This window comes from Diospyros lotus, chromosome 14 (genome assembly GCF_014633365.1).
Source record: "Diospyros lotus cultivar Yz01 chromosome 14, ASM1463336v1, whole genome shotgun sequence".
Lineage (NCBI taxonomy): Eukaryota > Viridiplantae > Streptophyta > Magnoliopsida > Ericales > Ebenaceae > Diospyros > Diospyros lotus.
The window spans coordinates 12,071,995-12,087,767 of NC_068351.1; the positions used below are offsets into that span (position 1 = coordinate 12,071,995).

Consider the following 15,773-nt stretch of genomic DNA (forward strand, 5'->3'; position numbering starts at 1 on the left):
CATTTTGGCCCTTTCCACTTAGCCCCTTAACTTTCCATTATTGCAAATAAGACCCTCAAGTCCTAAAAAATAATTTTGACCTTTGATCATTCCGAAAAATCATCATTTTGGCCTCCCTTTAGCAATTTTGAAAAACTGCACTTAGGTCCGAATCTTCGTTTTGGCCTTAAACCCATTCGTTTATTCCTGAAACCTCTGAAGGGTCGTTTCTCATGAAAAACCAAAGCCCCCTCAAGCTTCCGTTGACTTCCGGGAAGTCTCCAATAACGATTCGATTTTGCAATCTAATTGGCAGCTGCCTTTTTGCTGTACCAAAAATTGTTCCCGGTCTTATTTTTTTCGGCACCATAAATCCTATCTCGGGGTGCTCGTTAATGCCACATCATTTTCCTTTAGCATCTCGGCTCCAGGGTACTCCCGGCAGTCGATTCTATCATTCATACGGTAATAAATTACCCTTATACCCTCAATTTATCCTTAAATTCCTTTTTTGCCCCAAAATAAATTACTCTTGAGTCCTTTAGAATTTCTAGGGTATTACATTCACCCCTCCTTAAAGAAATTTTGTCCTCGAAATTTTCATCTGACCGTTAAGGTAACTAAGACAATAACATAGTTCATTACCTGAATACCTCAAATTAGATATCTATTTGATCCTTGACAAACACATCGGTTTGCGTTCCTTACACGTCTAATGCTTACAAGCATATCGTGTCATTCACAAAATTTCCTCTTGTGGCTCTTTTCAGACGACCACTCATCTTTCATCATTCTAGGCATGCACATCCTATCCTGAAACTTTTGAGAATGCCTTCTCGCATTTCAAAAATCATAAATCTTGGGCTGGCCATATCATCATTCCATAGATAAGTACACTTGTCAGCCATTCATGCCATTCGTATCTCGTTCACCAAATCCAGCTAAACAACCAGGCTAGCCATAAAAAATAGATGATCCCTTCGGCACTACCATCATAGTCAGCAGGCCAACAAGCCTCCAACTTCATCTAACACTCACAACTATCCACCAGGTCCTGCGTTGGGCACCTCTTTGCCACGTGCCCGATGATAGGAAGTAGTGCAGTCGCAGTCCTCAAGGAACTTGGGTATTACACTTCCTATCGCTCGATGTGGGATGTTACACAATGCCACATGGCCAGGTGAAAGCGGGTGCATGGCCGTGACTTGCCACACAGCCGTTATAGCACCGCTACACGCCTCAGAGCATCTCATGCCTACATAGCTACACAACCCAATGCTTGCGCATGCGCACTCACCCTTAGGTGACCCTTACCCGGGGGCGTTAGACACCCTTGAGTGACCTCACTCGTGCCCATGCCCGCGCCCGCACCCTCGTGTGACCCTTACCCAGGGGTCCCCCATGCTCTCACCCTAGCGTGACCTCACCCGGAGGTGCCCTACACGCTTCACCCTTGAGTGACATTTACTCAGGGGTGCCATAGGTGTGCCCTCGTGCCTACCCTTGCGATCCACATGCCACCACCCCCACGAGACCCGGTCAAAACTACCTCTGACTTACTTGTTGAGAAAATTGGTTACCCGACACCTGGTAGACTTTTCCATCGGTATAAATAGAGGGGTTTTCCTCCTCATTCGGTATGAAATCTCTCACACTCACATCTCCTTCTTGCATTCAACTACTCTAAATTTTCGAGAGGCTAACTTAGGCATCAGATGGTCTACGCGGGGATTCTTACCATCGCCCCTAACTGATCTTTTTTTTTTTTTGACATGTCATCCATCGCTCTCAACCTAGCCGAAAGATTCATCCATCGTTGTCACTCCATCCCAAGAGAGTCATCTATCCCCTGAGTGAGTCATCCATCGCTCAAGCAAGCCATGCGTGAGTCATCCATCGGAAGTTTCCTATCTAAAAATTTATTATTGTAACCGAGCAACAACATAATCAAATATGACCATTTACATTGCATAACCCTTATCTACCCCTCAATAAGCCGGTGTAAAAGTGTAACCCTTACCTACCCCTTAACAAATCGGTATAAAAGCCTAACCCTTATCTACCCCTCAACAAGCCAATATAAAAATGGAAGTTTCTAGGAATCTAGTGTTGGACAGGGAGGTGCTATGTCACACACCATAAAGGGGGGTGAATTGGATATTTTAAAAACAATTTTGAACTTGAAAGACTTTTTGATACAAATGAGGTTTTAATAATTTAAAACATAGAACATATGAAATGACAAATGTAAATCAATAAGAATAAATGATAGAAATGATTTATAGTGATTTGGCTTAAACTAAGCCTAATCCACTACATGAGCTCCTACTAAAGATTTGAAACCAATTCACTAAAACCTCCTACTTACACAAGTAGGCCATCTAACTATACAAACTAGAAAATATAATCTCCTACTTAAACCAAGTAGGCGCTCTAGCTACACAAGCTAGGAAATTGCAAAACCTCCCACACAAATGGACCCTCTAACTACACAAACTAGGAAATACAAGAAATGTACAATTTGAGAGAATCTAAGAGATGAATCTCTTAATTACAATGTCTCTAAAAAACGATACAAAACTTGAAGTAAATAATTATAAGTGAAGATTAAAGCCTTGAAGATAGAAAATTAAAACACAGTCAATATAAATACAAATGTGTAGAAGATGTAAGCTCGAATAATTTTCTTTTCTTTCATTAGCTTCTTCTTGATCTCCTTGATTTGTATTTATAAGCATTCTAAGAGTCTTGCCCAAAACTAGCCGTTATTGAGTCGTTGGAGAATGAGAAACTAGCCGTTGGAGATTGTTAGAGACACAAACTGTTGATAGACTAAATAGGTTAGTCGACTATATTTTTAAGTAAAACTAAGACATAGTCAACAGACAAGAAAGCATAATTGACTATTGTCCATGATAGTTGACAAACACATTCACATAGTCGACACCTTCAAAATATGAAGAGAATTTCAAATATCATGCACACACATAGTCGATAGAAGAAAATTCATAGTCGACAGATCCTGCATAATAGTCGACATAATAGAATATAGTCAACAGAAGTCATACACAGTCGACAGAACATGCAAGCATAGTCGATTATCATCAGGCACATAGTCGATTATTCACAGGCATAGTCGACATTAGTTATACACATAGTTGACTATCCATAAGTATAGTCAACAGAACACAAATACATAGTCGACTATTCTCTTTATAAAAACTAAACAGTTGAATGATAACATGAAAAAGAATATTTGAATCATAAAATTCTTTAACATTGAACTCTCTTAACTTTATTTCATCATCAAAATATAATTATTTTTCATCATCAAAATTATATTAAAGGCAAAACATCATCTAATACCTTATTTATTATGCATTAATTGCATTACTACTCCATCATTCTCAAATACAGTGATAAATTGAGCATGAGAAGATCTACTAGAGAATCAAGTCCAATATTCCTTTTGCAAGTAAGTTTGCCCAAAAAAGTTTGAGCTAGAGAATAGCCAGGGATATTTTGAAACTAAGAAGAATTAGTAAAAAATACAACCATTGTTCAAATTAGATGATAATCAACCTCAAAATCTTAATTGGTACCTTTCAAAAGCTTGAGCCTTAAGAGATATTCACAGGACATCCAAATACCACTAGTAAAATTGAGGCAAAAATTACGATTGGTAACAATGTCAAAATGGAGAGTTTGGGCCCAAAAAAAATATGAGCTGAGCCATGAAATGTGTAATAATGGGATTAGTTGTAATTATAAATAAATATATTAACATATAATTTGTCAAATACATTATCTTAGTTTATTGTTTGTAATTTGTTACGTTATCTTTTGTAAATTATAAGTTTTTATGTATATAAATTTTTATTTGTCAATATTTTGATATGATAAAAATAATTTAAGATATTATTCAATTAAAAAAAATGTAATGTATAATCTTATGTTTGATTTTTAGTAAAAATGATCAAAAGTATTTAATATAATATTTTTATTGTGTTATTATTAAAAAATATTTTTTAAATTCAAATCACTAGATCAAATAAAGCATATTGGGATGACCCTCTTTGCGCAGTCATTAGTGTTCGTATCATCGATTACGCCAGAAGAGATAAATCACAGGTTGAATCTCTAATTTTTGCACAAAATGAGAATCGAACTCACAACCCATCGGATTGACACCGACATATTACTTATCCAACCGCTCAATAAGAAGACATTTTGTTTACCCGGGGAGTAGAGTTGTATGATAGGATTGAACTAACATGCCCATTTTTTAGCCCTGCTTAGTGCCCACTGGTAAGCTTGCTATCAAGACCCACCCATGTTAGCCAAGCTACAAAGCCACTGGAATAAAAAAACCTAACTAACATCTTCATGCCACAACACATGGAATGCACTACAAAATACTGATATCTTTCTCTGTCATGGGCGTGTAATGTTAGAACAATACATAATGGTTGAGGCATAAGTGTATCATTTTTTTAAAAGACATAGGGAAATTTTATTGGCAACCATATTTTTTGTTCTTTATAGTCACTTTTCAATATACCTAAAATAACTTTGAACGAAAATTCAATTTTATCCTCTATTTTTTTCAATGCTCAACCACTTACAATCGCATTTTTTTCTCATTGATGAAAGTCTGCAATTCATTATTTCATGTCCACCATTGCAAAGCTATTTTCTCCTCACCATAGTAGAGAGGTCACTCATTCCTATTATTTCACGCCCACCATTACTCAGTTATTTTCTCTCATCCAATCAAAGTTAGCCATGAATTATTATAGTCAAATGTTGACAAGGACGTAGGCAGAGTTTGACAAAGAAAATAATAACTACTTAGAAAAATAACACCACAAATCATTCGGCGGACAAGTAAGTAAATGAGTTTTGAAAGGTATAATAATATCTGTATGTATATATTAGTGTTTGTTATAGAATGTCAAGAAGTTGGATTCGATAACTTCCCCGAATCCCATAATTCGAGAAACACCATATTTTTGAATCCTAAGGTTTGGAGAATCCATGTTTCCCTGAATCTTAGGGTTCGAGAAACATGGTCTTTCCCAAACCTTAGGATTCGGGAAAACATGCCCGAATCCTAAGGTTTGGGGAAGTTGGAGATGAGGGATGGTTCTAGCAGAAGTTGTCGAGATATTAGAACTGGAAAGCAAGACAACAAAGATAGCAAGAGAGAACCAGAAGAACCTTGCCTTGGGGGCCATGGTAATGCTATGCTAGCTCCTCTTCTTCCGTGGACAATATGGATGCTCGGTATATATAAAATAAAATAAGTTGTAACCATGCATTCCTTACGCCCATATATGTAGAGGACATTGGGAGAAAAATTAGCTTGTAGATTGCTTTTGTTTTGTTGGATAAATACAGTTAATTCTGTTAAAATTAGAATTGCACCAGCTTAATCAATCTCGGATGATTAATGGATAACCATGCATTATAATTTTTTCAACTAAAGACAAGTTTATCTAAATAAGTGTACTATTATAATATTTCAATGAAGTATACAGGTTATAGGACAATCCAAATACATCTAGTGAGCATTATTACACTAATTTTACCAACTAACTTAAAAGTAAATAATTATATTTTATGTGACATTTTATATTAATGTGCGTATTCTTATATTAATATATAAATAATTATTATTTTATTTCTCCCTTTGCAAATGCTATTTTGATCATTATTAGTTATATTTGTGGAATTAATAAATTATAAAATATAAATTAATAAAATATCGGGGGTTTGGAAGGGTGATTGCCTTCAAACCCTGGGGTTCGGGGGTGCTGGCTGCCTTCGAACTCCAAGGTTTGGAGGCACTGGTTTGCCTCCAAACCCTCGCGGAGTCTGTCTTTAATCGTCGCGTTGAAACTTACGAATCTCGCGTTGAAGTTGATTGCAAAATCGAAAATCCAAATTCATTACGTGGAAGAAACTTCGGTAAGACGAGGTAACTCCGGCAATAGCAGGTGATAGAGCAAAGAGGGCGACGACGAGTGTGCGAGGGTTGTGGTTGTGCACGAGGTATGAAATATGTAGAAGAGGGTAATTTTGAAATATAAGTGACTACGAAGAATAATAAAAGTAGTTGCAAAAAGTAATTATAATTTGTTTTCTTATTTATAGCTGTGAATAGCAAAAACTTGACTGCAAATAGAATTTTCCAAAAACATATTGCTCCCCATTGCGAGGACAAGTTACTTTCCTGATAAGATTAGTGAAATAGGTTTTATCTTCTATTGATAGTGCTGGATAAAATGAGTAATGTAAGATTATATTAAAATAAATTTAAAATATTTTTTGAATAATGATCAAAATAAAGTTAGAAAATATTTCAAAATTTTTATCACATTATTTGTTAATTCTTTTGAAATGCATTGAAGGATATATATGTTATTTTTTCTTATAATTCAAGATAAATTTATTTGAAGGGGGATAAATAAATTTATCTGAATAATTAAAAATAAGAAATCACATGACTTATTTTTTAATAATTGCCTAATAAATTTAACAAATATAATGAAAAATACATTTATTTTTAATATTTTTTATATTCCATTTTTTTCAACTCACATATTAATTAATAAATACTCTTGTATTATTTATAATTAATCAAAAAAATCCAATATAACACCTCATCAAATGAACAAGTCATGTTATCTAAAGATACGATAATTAATAATATTGGACATATATTTTAATGGAATGATATAGCTATTTATTGAGTAAGGTTTGTTATAACAAAATTTATATTTTTATATTTAATAATGCAATATAAAACTTTTATGTTATTCGGGTCGGGGCAATATCTTGTGCCCGATAGCCCGCAACATATTATCGCTATAATGCAATAATGTTAGGAATTTCTTACGCTGTGTTTTCTTTACTGTTTTTAAGTTACTTTTATTTTTTAATTTTCTAGAATAATGTAAACGCATTTTTTTTGATATTTTTAAAAATACAAAAAATTATAAATAAAACTTAAAATAACAAAAAATTATTTTGAGTGTTTTTATTTAAAATAAACTCAAAACTCAAAACATATTTATTTATTATTGTAATGGAAAAAAATATTATAAAATTCATTAACTTTAAAAAATATATATATATTTAATAATATATTAACATTAAATATTTTTAATTTATTAAATAAAATATTATTAAAAAATTATTTTCAAAATTTTAAAGAAAATGTGTTTTTTAATTTTCTGTTTTGAAAAAAAAGAATGTATTTTTAATTTTTTAAAAATAGACTATTAAAATAGAAAATTAAAAATAAATTTAAAATTTAAAATTTAAAAATAAAAAATAAAAAATAAAAAATAAAGAATAAAGGGAACGCATGCTTATTTTTTTCTAAAACTCAGAAACCAAATCATATTTTGAAAAGAAAAGACGTAAACTAAAATCATTCAGACCCAAATTATTAAGCGGGTTTAGATTTTAGAAGCAACGAATCCTTTGTCGGTTCGGAACAACGTTGTTCATGCTCTAAAACCCTCCCCATGAAGGAGGCGGCGGGAAGAGCAACCACAGCAGAATCCATGGAAGAACCAAAACAGAACCACCGCGACCGCGACTGCGACCGCGACCGGCAAGAAACGGAAGACACAGGAGGCTTCACAGCCGCCTCCGACATATGCCAACAACTCCTGCAACGTTACGGCAAGTCCTCCGCCCCTCAGCACCGCCACATCTGCGCCACCGCCGCCGCAACCCGCTCCATCATCGAGTCGGAATCTCTCCCTCTCGTCCCTCTCTCTTACTTCGCCGCCGCCATCAACGCCATCGAAGCTTCCCAGCCGCTGGACACCGACGCCGTCTCCGCCCTCTTGTCGTTCCTCGCCATTGTTCTTCCGCTCGTTCCCGAGAAGTCGATTTTGCCTTCCAAGGCGGCGGATGCGATGGGCATTCTCGTTGGGTTGGAGGACCGGGGTGTGGAGGCGACGGCCACTGCCAGGGCTGTGGTCAATTGCTTGGGGTCTTTGCTGGGGTTTTACGATTTGGAGAACTGGAACTCGGTTAAATTGGGGCTTGAGTCACTTCTCAAATTCTCAACTGATAGGCGTCCGAAGGTATTGATACACAATATTTATCTTCATTTATGTTTTCCTGTATGCGCATAAACTGAACAGTGAACATAAATCTTCATCTCTTTCTATATGCGATGGCTGTGGATGATTCATATGTAATTTTTTTTTCACGCATAAAATGGGACATTCTATGAATTATGCTAAGTAGGGATTTTGTGAACATTTTTGCACTTAAATCAATAGTCACTCTTCAGACGTTATAGGCAAGAACATTGTTCGTTGTCACTCAGACATTATGGGCTACAACATAGTTTATTGGTCTAAAAAATTGCAGATCAGCTAGCACTATGCAATCACTGTTAACTTTATGGTTCACCTGATCATTCCATTCAATCTATGTCTCGTGACATAATTTAGATGCCTGCATCTGAAAGTACTTAACAAAAAGCGTTACCCATCTATCAACATAATGTTATTGTACAAGATACTTAAGAAGAACCAAATCCAAGTAGATTTTGCACGAGCTAAAAATAGTTTCTAATCCACACAATGTCATGTGACATATCTAACAAGGTGTCTTCAAGGAGGAGGGCTCTCTCCTGCACCCGCACATAGCATCATCTCTTTTTAGGGTTTCAAATTTAATTGGGCTAGATAGTGCGCGTGCACCTATCCACGGGCCATTATTTTTAAGATACTTGTCATGCCTCCTTAGCTCCTTAGCTCAACTGGTTGAACTCTTTGCCTCATTTCATAGACTCTGATGGCACTTCCTTGGCTTGGTTGAGGAAGCACCATGCTCGACGCCTCATTTTCCTCTACTGTATAAAGATACTCATAGTTCTTCACTAGCTTGTCCAATGAAATTCTCTGTCTCAAGCACTCTATGCACCATGAAAGGCCCTCTCTACTAGGGCATTCAGTATTAATGATGGCCAAGGCATTCCCTGTCTGGATTGTTAGAACTCTTTGCCCGACACACCATATAGTTGGTGGCTGTAAATGTGGTCTCCATGTACACTCCCTCCATTGTGGGGACCACTAACTTTGATGATCTCCGACTGTTGGATGGTTCTACAAGCCTGCTTTGGTTATGGTTAGTTGTCTTGAATCTTCTGTTGCCTGGAACCTCTAGCAACTTGTGTTCTGGAGGTTATGACTATAGGATTGGTTAAGACATCACCCCTCCTCCCTTAATGGGTCTTTGCCTTGATTAGTCACAAGAGTAAGAGTTTAACTGAAACAGCAACTGCTCTAAGCGCATCCATGTTGCCGTGGTCTGATGGTCATTCATTCTTGGTACCAGTTATGTCACTACCTCCAAAGGATCAAATTACCCTACTAATGGAGATTTAGAGCATGATGAACTAACCCACAGTGAAGTGAGCTGCCTATATGCCTTGAATTCTAGCATTCTGGTATGATTTTGGCTTGACCTGTTTATTATTAATAAGGATCTTTACAAAAATGCCCTGAACTGCATTATCGTGGCCATGCCAGTTTGTTAGTTATTGTACCTAAATCAGTTATCATGCTAATGAAAGCCTGTGAAATATCAATATTTGCAGGTAAGGAAATGTGCTCAAGATTGGGTTCTCAAGGTATTTAAGTTATTTGAATCAACCACTGTTATAAAGGAGGCAAGTAAATTAGTACTATCATTGCTCAAAGGCCACATGAGACTGGCAGTGGAGAAAAGTGCTTTAGCAGCTACAGGTTTAGCTAAAAATGTGACAGTCTCAAAACCTGAGCACCTAGAGGTCATCCACATGCTTACTCTGCTGAAACATATAGTTCCATATCTCTCTGTCAAAGTCACTTTGAAAGTGCTTTCACTACTGCATAAACACATGAGTGCCCACTTCTCATCATTGACGAGACAGACTCTCGGTGTTATTGAAGTGATTCTTGAAACTGCAAAACCTGATATTATAATTCTGGAGGCAGAGAATATTGTAAAATGCATCACAAGCTATGTATGTTCAGGAACAAAGAACCCCAATGACACTATTTTATCTGCTGCTAACTTGCTCAGGCACACTCTTGACAAACTTCAAACTGTTGGAGTGAGCCAATGGACGTCCAATGTTCTGTTGGTGTTTGGCTGTATAGCAGGTATTCTCATATTAATGGAAGTTGATTTAGTAAATATGAAATTTTTGGTTTCAGCGTCTATGTATTTCAGTGATCAAATGACTGATAAGCATGGTTTCAATTGTCACAGTTCACATCATTCTGTATGCTTTATACTCATTACCTGTCTAATTAACTTGGGGTGTGTTTGGTATGTGGAATGTAGCTCACATTCCCAGGATTTTAATTGGTGGAAAAGTGATTCCTACATTTGGTCTGTTAGATTCCCGAGAATGTGTTATATGGGAATCACATTCCTATGTTTTGTGGGAATTACTTTCCCACCCATGGACTTGGGAAAGTGACTTTCCCAAGTGATGGGAATGTGGTATAATTTTTTTTAGACAAATTTGTCCTTAGCCAACAACATAAAATCCTCACACACACAAGAAACCCTAGCTGCCTTGTCTCTCATTCACTCCTGACGGACCTACCAGGTAATTTCTCTATTGCCATTTCTCTTCTTTGTTTTTCTCTAGCAATTTCTGTTAGCAAAGAAATGGTAGAATATCTTCTCTATCTCTTCTCCCCTCCATTTTCCCTGTTCACTGCCATTTTCTTCAATTAATTATTCAATAGAATATTTGATTTCTCTAGCCTTTATCTTCTCTGCCTTTTATCCCTTCCATTTCTCTCCTTCAACGCCATTTTCTTCAATTAATTTTTCAACAGAATATTTGTTTTTTGATTAAATTATAATATTTTGAATTTTTAATACTTAAATAAATGTCTTTTATGCACACAATTTGTAAATAAGCCAGAAGGGTATTCTTGGAATATTTGAATAGTTTACCAGGAAAGTGTTAAAAATAACAAATATGTAAGAAAACTGTAATAGTTTTTCATATATCATCACAGTAGGGCCAATCACCCTTTATATACAAGTATAGATCTACAAAGTAGGAAAGAGTACAACAAGGAAACTATGAGGAAAGGAAACCTAATTAAATCTGTAAAAAAAAGGCAACCAATAATTATGGAGAGATTCCCACAACCAATCCCATAATCATAGGGGATTGATTGGGATGAATTTGGTGGGATTGATTCTTCAACATCCCCCCTCAAGCTGGAGAGTATATGTTGACTATTCTTAGCTTGCATGCAATCTCTTGAAATCGTGCCGGTGGAAGATCTTTGGTTAGGATGTTTGCTATTTGATTTTCTATTCGCATATAAGGAGTTGTAATTAAGCCACTATCAAATTTTTCCTTGATGAAATGTCTATCGACCTTTATATGTTTGGTACGATCATGTTGGATTGGATTGTGAGTAATACTAATGGCAGACTTGTTATCACAATATAATTTCATCGTTCTTCCGATTTGATCTTGAGGTCATTCAAAACAATTCTCAGCCATAGAAATTTGCATACTCCATGAGCCATAGCTCTAAACTTTGCCTCGACACTTGATCTAGCAACCACACTTTGCTTTTTACTTCTCCACGTGACCAAGTTTCCTCATAGAAAAGTACAGTAGCTTGATGTGGATCGTTTGTCTATAGGTGAATCTGCACAGTCAGCACATAGTTCTGAAAGGCGCGAGGCGCAGCGAGGCGCAAAAGGTCCTGGAGCCTGAGGCGCGAGGCGCACGAGGCGAGGCGCGCCTTTGCGAAGCGAGGCGCACCTTTTAGGAAAAAAACTCAAAATCTTGTAAAATCATAAACAATTATCAAATTATCAATAATAACACATTCATATCATTCATGATTCATTATCTTTAAATTCTATAAACTAACAACATCAAAGTTAATTCATTCATCATGCAAATTCTAAACTAGAAACATCATCAAAGTTCAAACTTAAAGTCTTAAACTTTACCAAGTAGTAAGTACCAATTATAATGCAAAGTTTTAAACAAACACATAAACATTACAAGTCCACAATCAATATAAAAAAGTTTTTTAATCAATCATCATCAAGGAGATCATCAACATCAAGGTCAATATCTTCATCATCCCCTTCAATCACCCCTTCATCTTCTTCTTCATCTCTCAATTCTTCTCCCTCTTCCAAGTCTTCATCATCTTCGGTCCCTGCCTCACTTTCCTCCTCTTCAATCTCTTGAGTTACTCGCCGCTTTGAAGTCGAAGCCGAAGTTGATCCCAATTGTGATCGAGTTTGTTTAGTTCTAAATTGATAACTAGGCTCTCCAACTCCTGCAGCCGCAGCAACATTACTCCATGTCAACCCATCCCCAATGTCATCTGGAAAAACAGTTTCATCATCTTTATCATTCTCCTCATCAAGTTTTCCAGTCAACCATTCATTGCTTTCATCAATGTCGGTCAATATGATAGGGTCAATGGTATCACGCATTTGATATCGACGCCTCAATGCTCTATTGTATTTCACAAACACCAAGTCGTTTAAACGAAGTTGATCAAGCCTGTTTCTCCGTTTAGTATGAAGCTGCAACAATTTATGCAAAAACATACTAAGAATAAGTTACATGAAACAAACCAACTACTAATAAAAATTGTAAGTGTATATGTACAATGCACTTACATTTTCAAACACACTCCAATTACGTTCACACCCAGATGAACTACAAGTCAAGCTAAGAATTTTAATTGCAAATTTTTGCAACGTGGGTGTTGACATTCCATATGAAGCCCACCATTCAGCTGTCCAATAAAATTCATGGGTTAGTTATTATCTATTATCTAGAATGATTATATATATAATGTAATATATATATATATATGTACCTGGTGATTTCTCAGCTCTCTTTCTAATAGCCATATAGTTTCCAAAGAACCCATCTGCATTGTTATACATCGAAAGCTCAGCATCAATTTGGTCTTGAACCTTTATATCTGGATTTAACTTTCTAATGCATTCATATAAGCCATTCATGATCTCTGTATCTATATGTTCAGCCTTGTAGAAATATTCTGGGTTCAAGTACCAACCAGCTGCGTGCAAGGGGCGATGAAGCTGAACATCCCATCGATTATCAATAATCTGAAAAATGGGTGCATACTTCTTTTCATCCCCATTAAAAGAGTTAGCAATCGCTTCTTTGGCCCTATCCATGGCCTCATATATGTATCCCATAGCAGGCTTCTTCTCACCATCCACTAAGCGCAATACACGCACCAATGGACCAGCCACCTTTAAAGCAAATACAACATTGTTCCAAAATGAAGGCATCAAAATCACTTCTACAACCTTTTTAGCCCCCGCTTCTTTTACCCACTTGCTTGTCATCCACTCCTCGGAGGTAAACATCCTTCTAAGGTTGCTTTTCAGACTATGCATCCTGCCCAAAGTGATAAAGGCAGTTGCAAACCGTGTTTTTGCAGGCCTCAACAACTCTTTCTTGTCAGTAAACCTTCTAAGCATGTTTACTAGACCCGAACGAGTATAGATATAGCTATTCACCATAACAGCTCTCTCAAATGTCTTCTTCATATTAGGCAACTTGAAAATATCTTCCAACATTAAATCCAAACAGTGCGCTGCACATGGTGTCCAAAACAACGTAGGATATTTTGCCTCCAAAAATCTTCCTGTTATTATTTAGAGTGAAATTAACAAGATATTAGTAAATAATAAATATCTAATGAATATTCAAATTGTTCTATTTATAAACATAATACAAATTACAAAAATGAATTTCATACCTGCTAAAACATTGTTTGAAGCACTATCGGTGACCACTTGCACCACATTTCTTACTCCAATCTTTTCCACACATTTACTTAATAATTGAAACATCTTTTCCCCAGTCTTTGAATAGCTAGAACCATCAACAGACTCCAAGAACATACTTCCTTTAGGAGAATTGACTAAAAAGTTAATCAATGTCCTTTCCCTCTTGTCTTTCCAGCCATCTGACAAAATGGAACATCCATATTTGGCCCACGCCTCTTCATGATCTTTCATCATTTCACGAGTGGCTTCCACCTCTTGTTTGAGAAGAGGAACCCTGACTTCATGGTAACTAGGCGGCTTCACACCCGGACCATACTGACCAACTGCTTCTATAAATACTTTAAAACTGTCATATGTCACTGCATTGAATGGAATGCCTGCATCATACATCCATCGTGCAAAGCTTCTACAAACTCGAGCTCTTAACTCTTTTTTTGCAAAATCATGCTCACCCAACCTTGTTTGCTTTCCTTTGCCCTTGCTTTTCAACACATTAACTTCTGGGTCTTTAAGAAAAACATCAAGTGGACCTTTTTGTGTTGGCCCTTTAACACTACCAATACTACCAGTACCGCTTCCACTTCCGGTAGATACATTGGGTCTTTTTCTACTTTGAGGCAGCGGCTCATCATCATCATCATCATACCCTTCACCAAATTGAATATCATCATCTAACGATGCTATATTTCGCTCATCCCTGTTATTTTTCTTCTTTTGCATGTACTCTCCAATCTCTTCTTTTACTGATGGAGGACATTTTGGACAAGCTTTAGTATTCCTAAAACCGCCCACAAGATGTTGTTTCGCCCGAAATATACCACCTTTTGTTACTTTACGACAAAATTTACATGTGGTGGTATTTCTATCATTAGGATCAGCTTCAAAATAATTCCATGCCGGGTCCGTTTTGGAAGTGGTTGACGACATTTATTGGGCTGTTGCAACACAGTTCCAATTTCATCAAAATTCTCCTAATTATAGAAATAAATTATAAAGACTTAAAAACAAATTTCAGCAACCAGCAGCCTGCAAAATAAATTAAGCAAAAATGCAAGAAATAAACAAATAAAATACAACTAAAGAACTTACAATATGAAATTATGAATATAGGAGAAGATGTGGGCAGCGGCGGCGGCAGCTTTAGGCCCTTAGCAGCTTCAACTTGAAGAGCTCAAGAGCAGATGAGAAGAGGCGAGGAAGAGAGGAGAAGACCGTGGCGTGGGCAGACTCAGTAGAGGAGAATAGAAGAAAGGGTGCGGCTGGAGACTGGAGAGGAAGATTGAGCAAGCAGCGAGCTGGAGAGGAGAGGAAGAGAGGAGGCAGGCGCGGCAGAGAGGAAGAGGAGGATCGGGCTGGGGCTGGAGAGAAAGAGAGGAGGGGGTCGCAGCTGGAGAGGAGAGGAAGAAGAAGATCGGGCGAGGGCGAGCTGGAGAGAAGAGGAAGAGAGGAGGCAGGCGAGGCCGCGCGGCTAGGGCTAGAGAGGAAGAGGAAGAATGGAAGATCGGGCGAGGGCGAGCGAGCAGGGAGGGCGAGCGAGCAGCGAGGGCCAGCGAGCAGCGAGTTGGGAGGAGAGGCAAGCACGGTAGATGCTATAGTCGGGAGGAGTGAGGAGCGAGCAGCGAGCTGGAGAGGAGAGGCAAGCGCGGCTGGATGCAGTCGGGAGGAGAGGCAAGCGCGATTGGGCTGCAAGATTTAAGTAGAAAACCTCAGTTTCATGAGGCACGCCTAGGCGCGCCTCACGCCCCAGCGCCTAGGCGCGCAAGGCGAGGGCCTCGCCAAAACCGCCTCGCCTTGGCCAAGGCGAGGCGCCAAACTGGCGCCTTAAGGCGCCTCGCGCCTAGGCGCGCGCCTAGGCGCGCCTTTGATAACTATGAGTCAGCATCATAATAGGCTTCTAGGGTCATACCACCATTGTTCCGAATCATGATTCCCTTCCTTGG

At 37.6% G+C, this 15,773-nt stretch overlaps 2 protein-coding genes across 4 annotated transcripts in view; one reads left to right on the forward strand and one right to left on the reverse strand.

Annotated features, from left to right (window-relative positions):
* The first annotated feature begins 7,440 nt into the window (after positions 1–7,440).
* LOC127789963 (uncharacterized) overlaps positions 7,441–15,773 on the forward strand; it is an 82,491-nt gene continuing 74,158 nt past the window's right edge. For all 3 annotated transcript variants that reach the window (XM_052319089.1, XM_052319090.1, XM_052319091.1), the window contains exons 1-2: positions 7,441–8,084; positions 9,611–10,157. In XM_052319089.1, the coding sequence (XP_052175049.1) occupies positions 7,515–8,084; positions 9,611–10,157 (1,117 nt within the window). In that variant the 5' untranslated portion in view covers positions 7,441–7,514. The remainder of the gene's footprint in view (positions 8,085–9,610; positions 10,158–15,773) is intronic.
* Positions 11,699–15,670, reverse strand: LOC127789964 (uncharacterized). The gene is made up of 4 exons (XM_052319093.1): positions 13,803–15,670; positions 12,885–13,688; positions 12,682–12,800; positions 11,699–12,585 (listed from the first exon to the last, which is right to left on the reverse strand). Exons 1-4 carry the CDS (start codon positions 14,758–14,760, stop codon positions 12,082–12,084), a joined length of 2,385 nt encoding a protein of 794 aa, XP_052175053.1. The 5' UTR covers positions 14,761–15,670; the 3' UTR covers positions 11,699–12,081.

Bases quoted from the DNA above. Each gene is read 5' to 3' on its own strand.
- LOC127789964 (XM_052319093.1), bottom strand. From the start codon at position 14,760: ATGTCGTCAACCACTTCCAAAACGGACCCGGCATGGAATTATTTTGAA. The intron at 13,689-13,802 runs GTATGAAATTCA...AAATAATAACAG, and splicing joins TTCAAACAATGTTTTAGCAG to GAAGATTTTTGGAGGCAAAA. The intron at 12,801-12,884 runs GTACATATATAT...TTTATTGGACAG, and splicing joins GAGAGCTGAGAAATCACCAG to CTGAATGGTGGGCTTCATAT.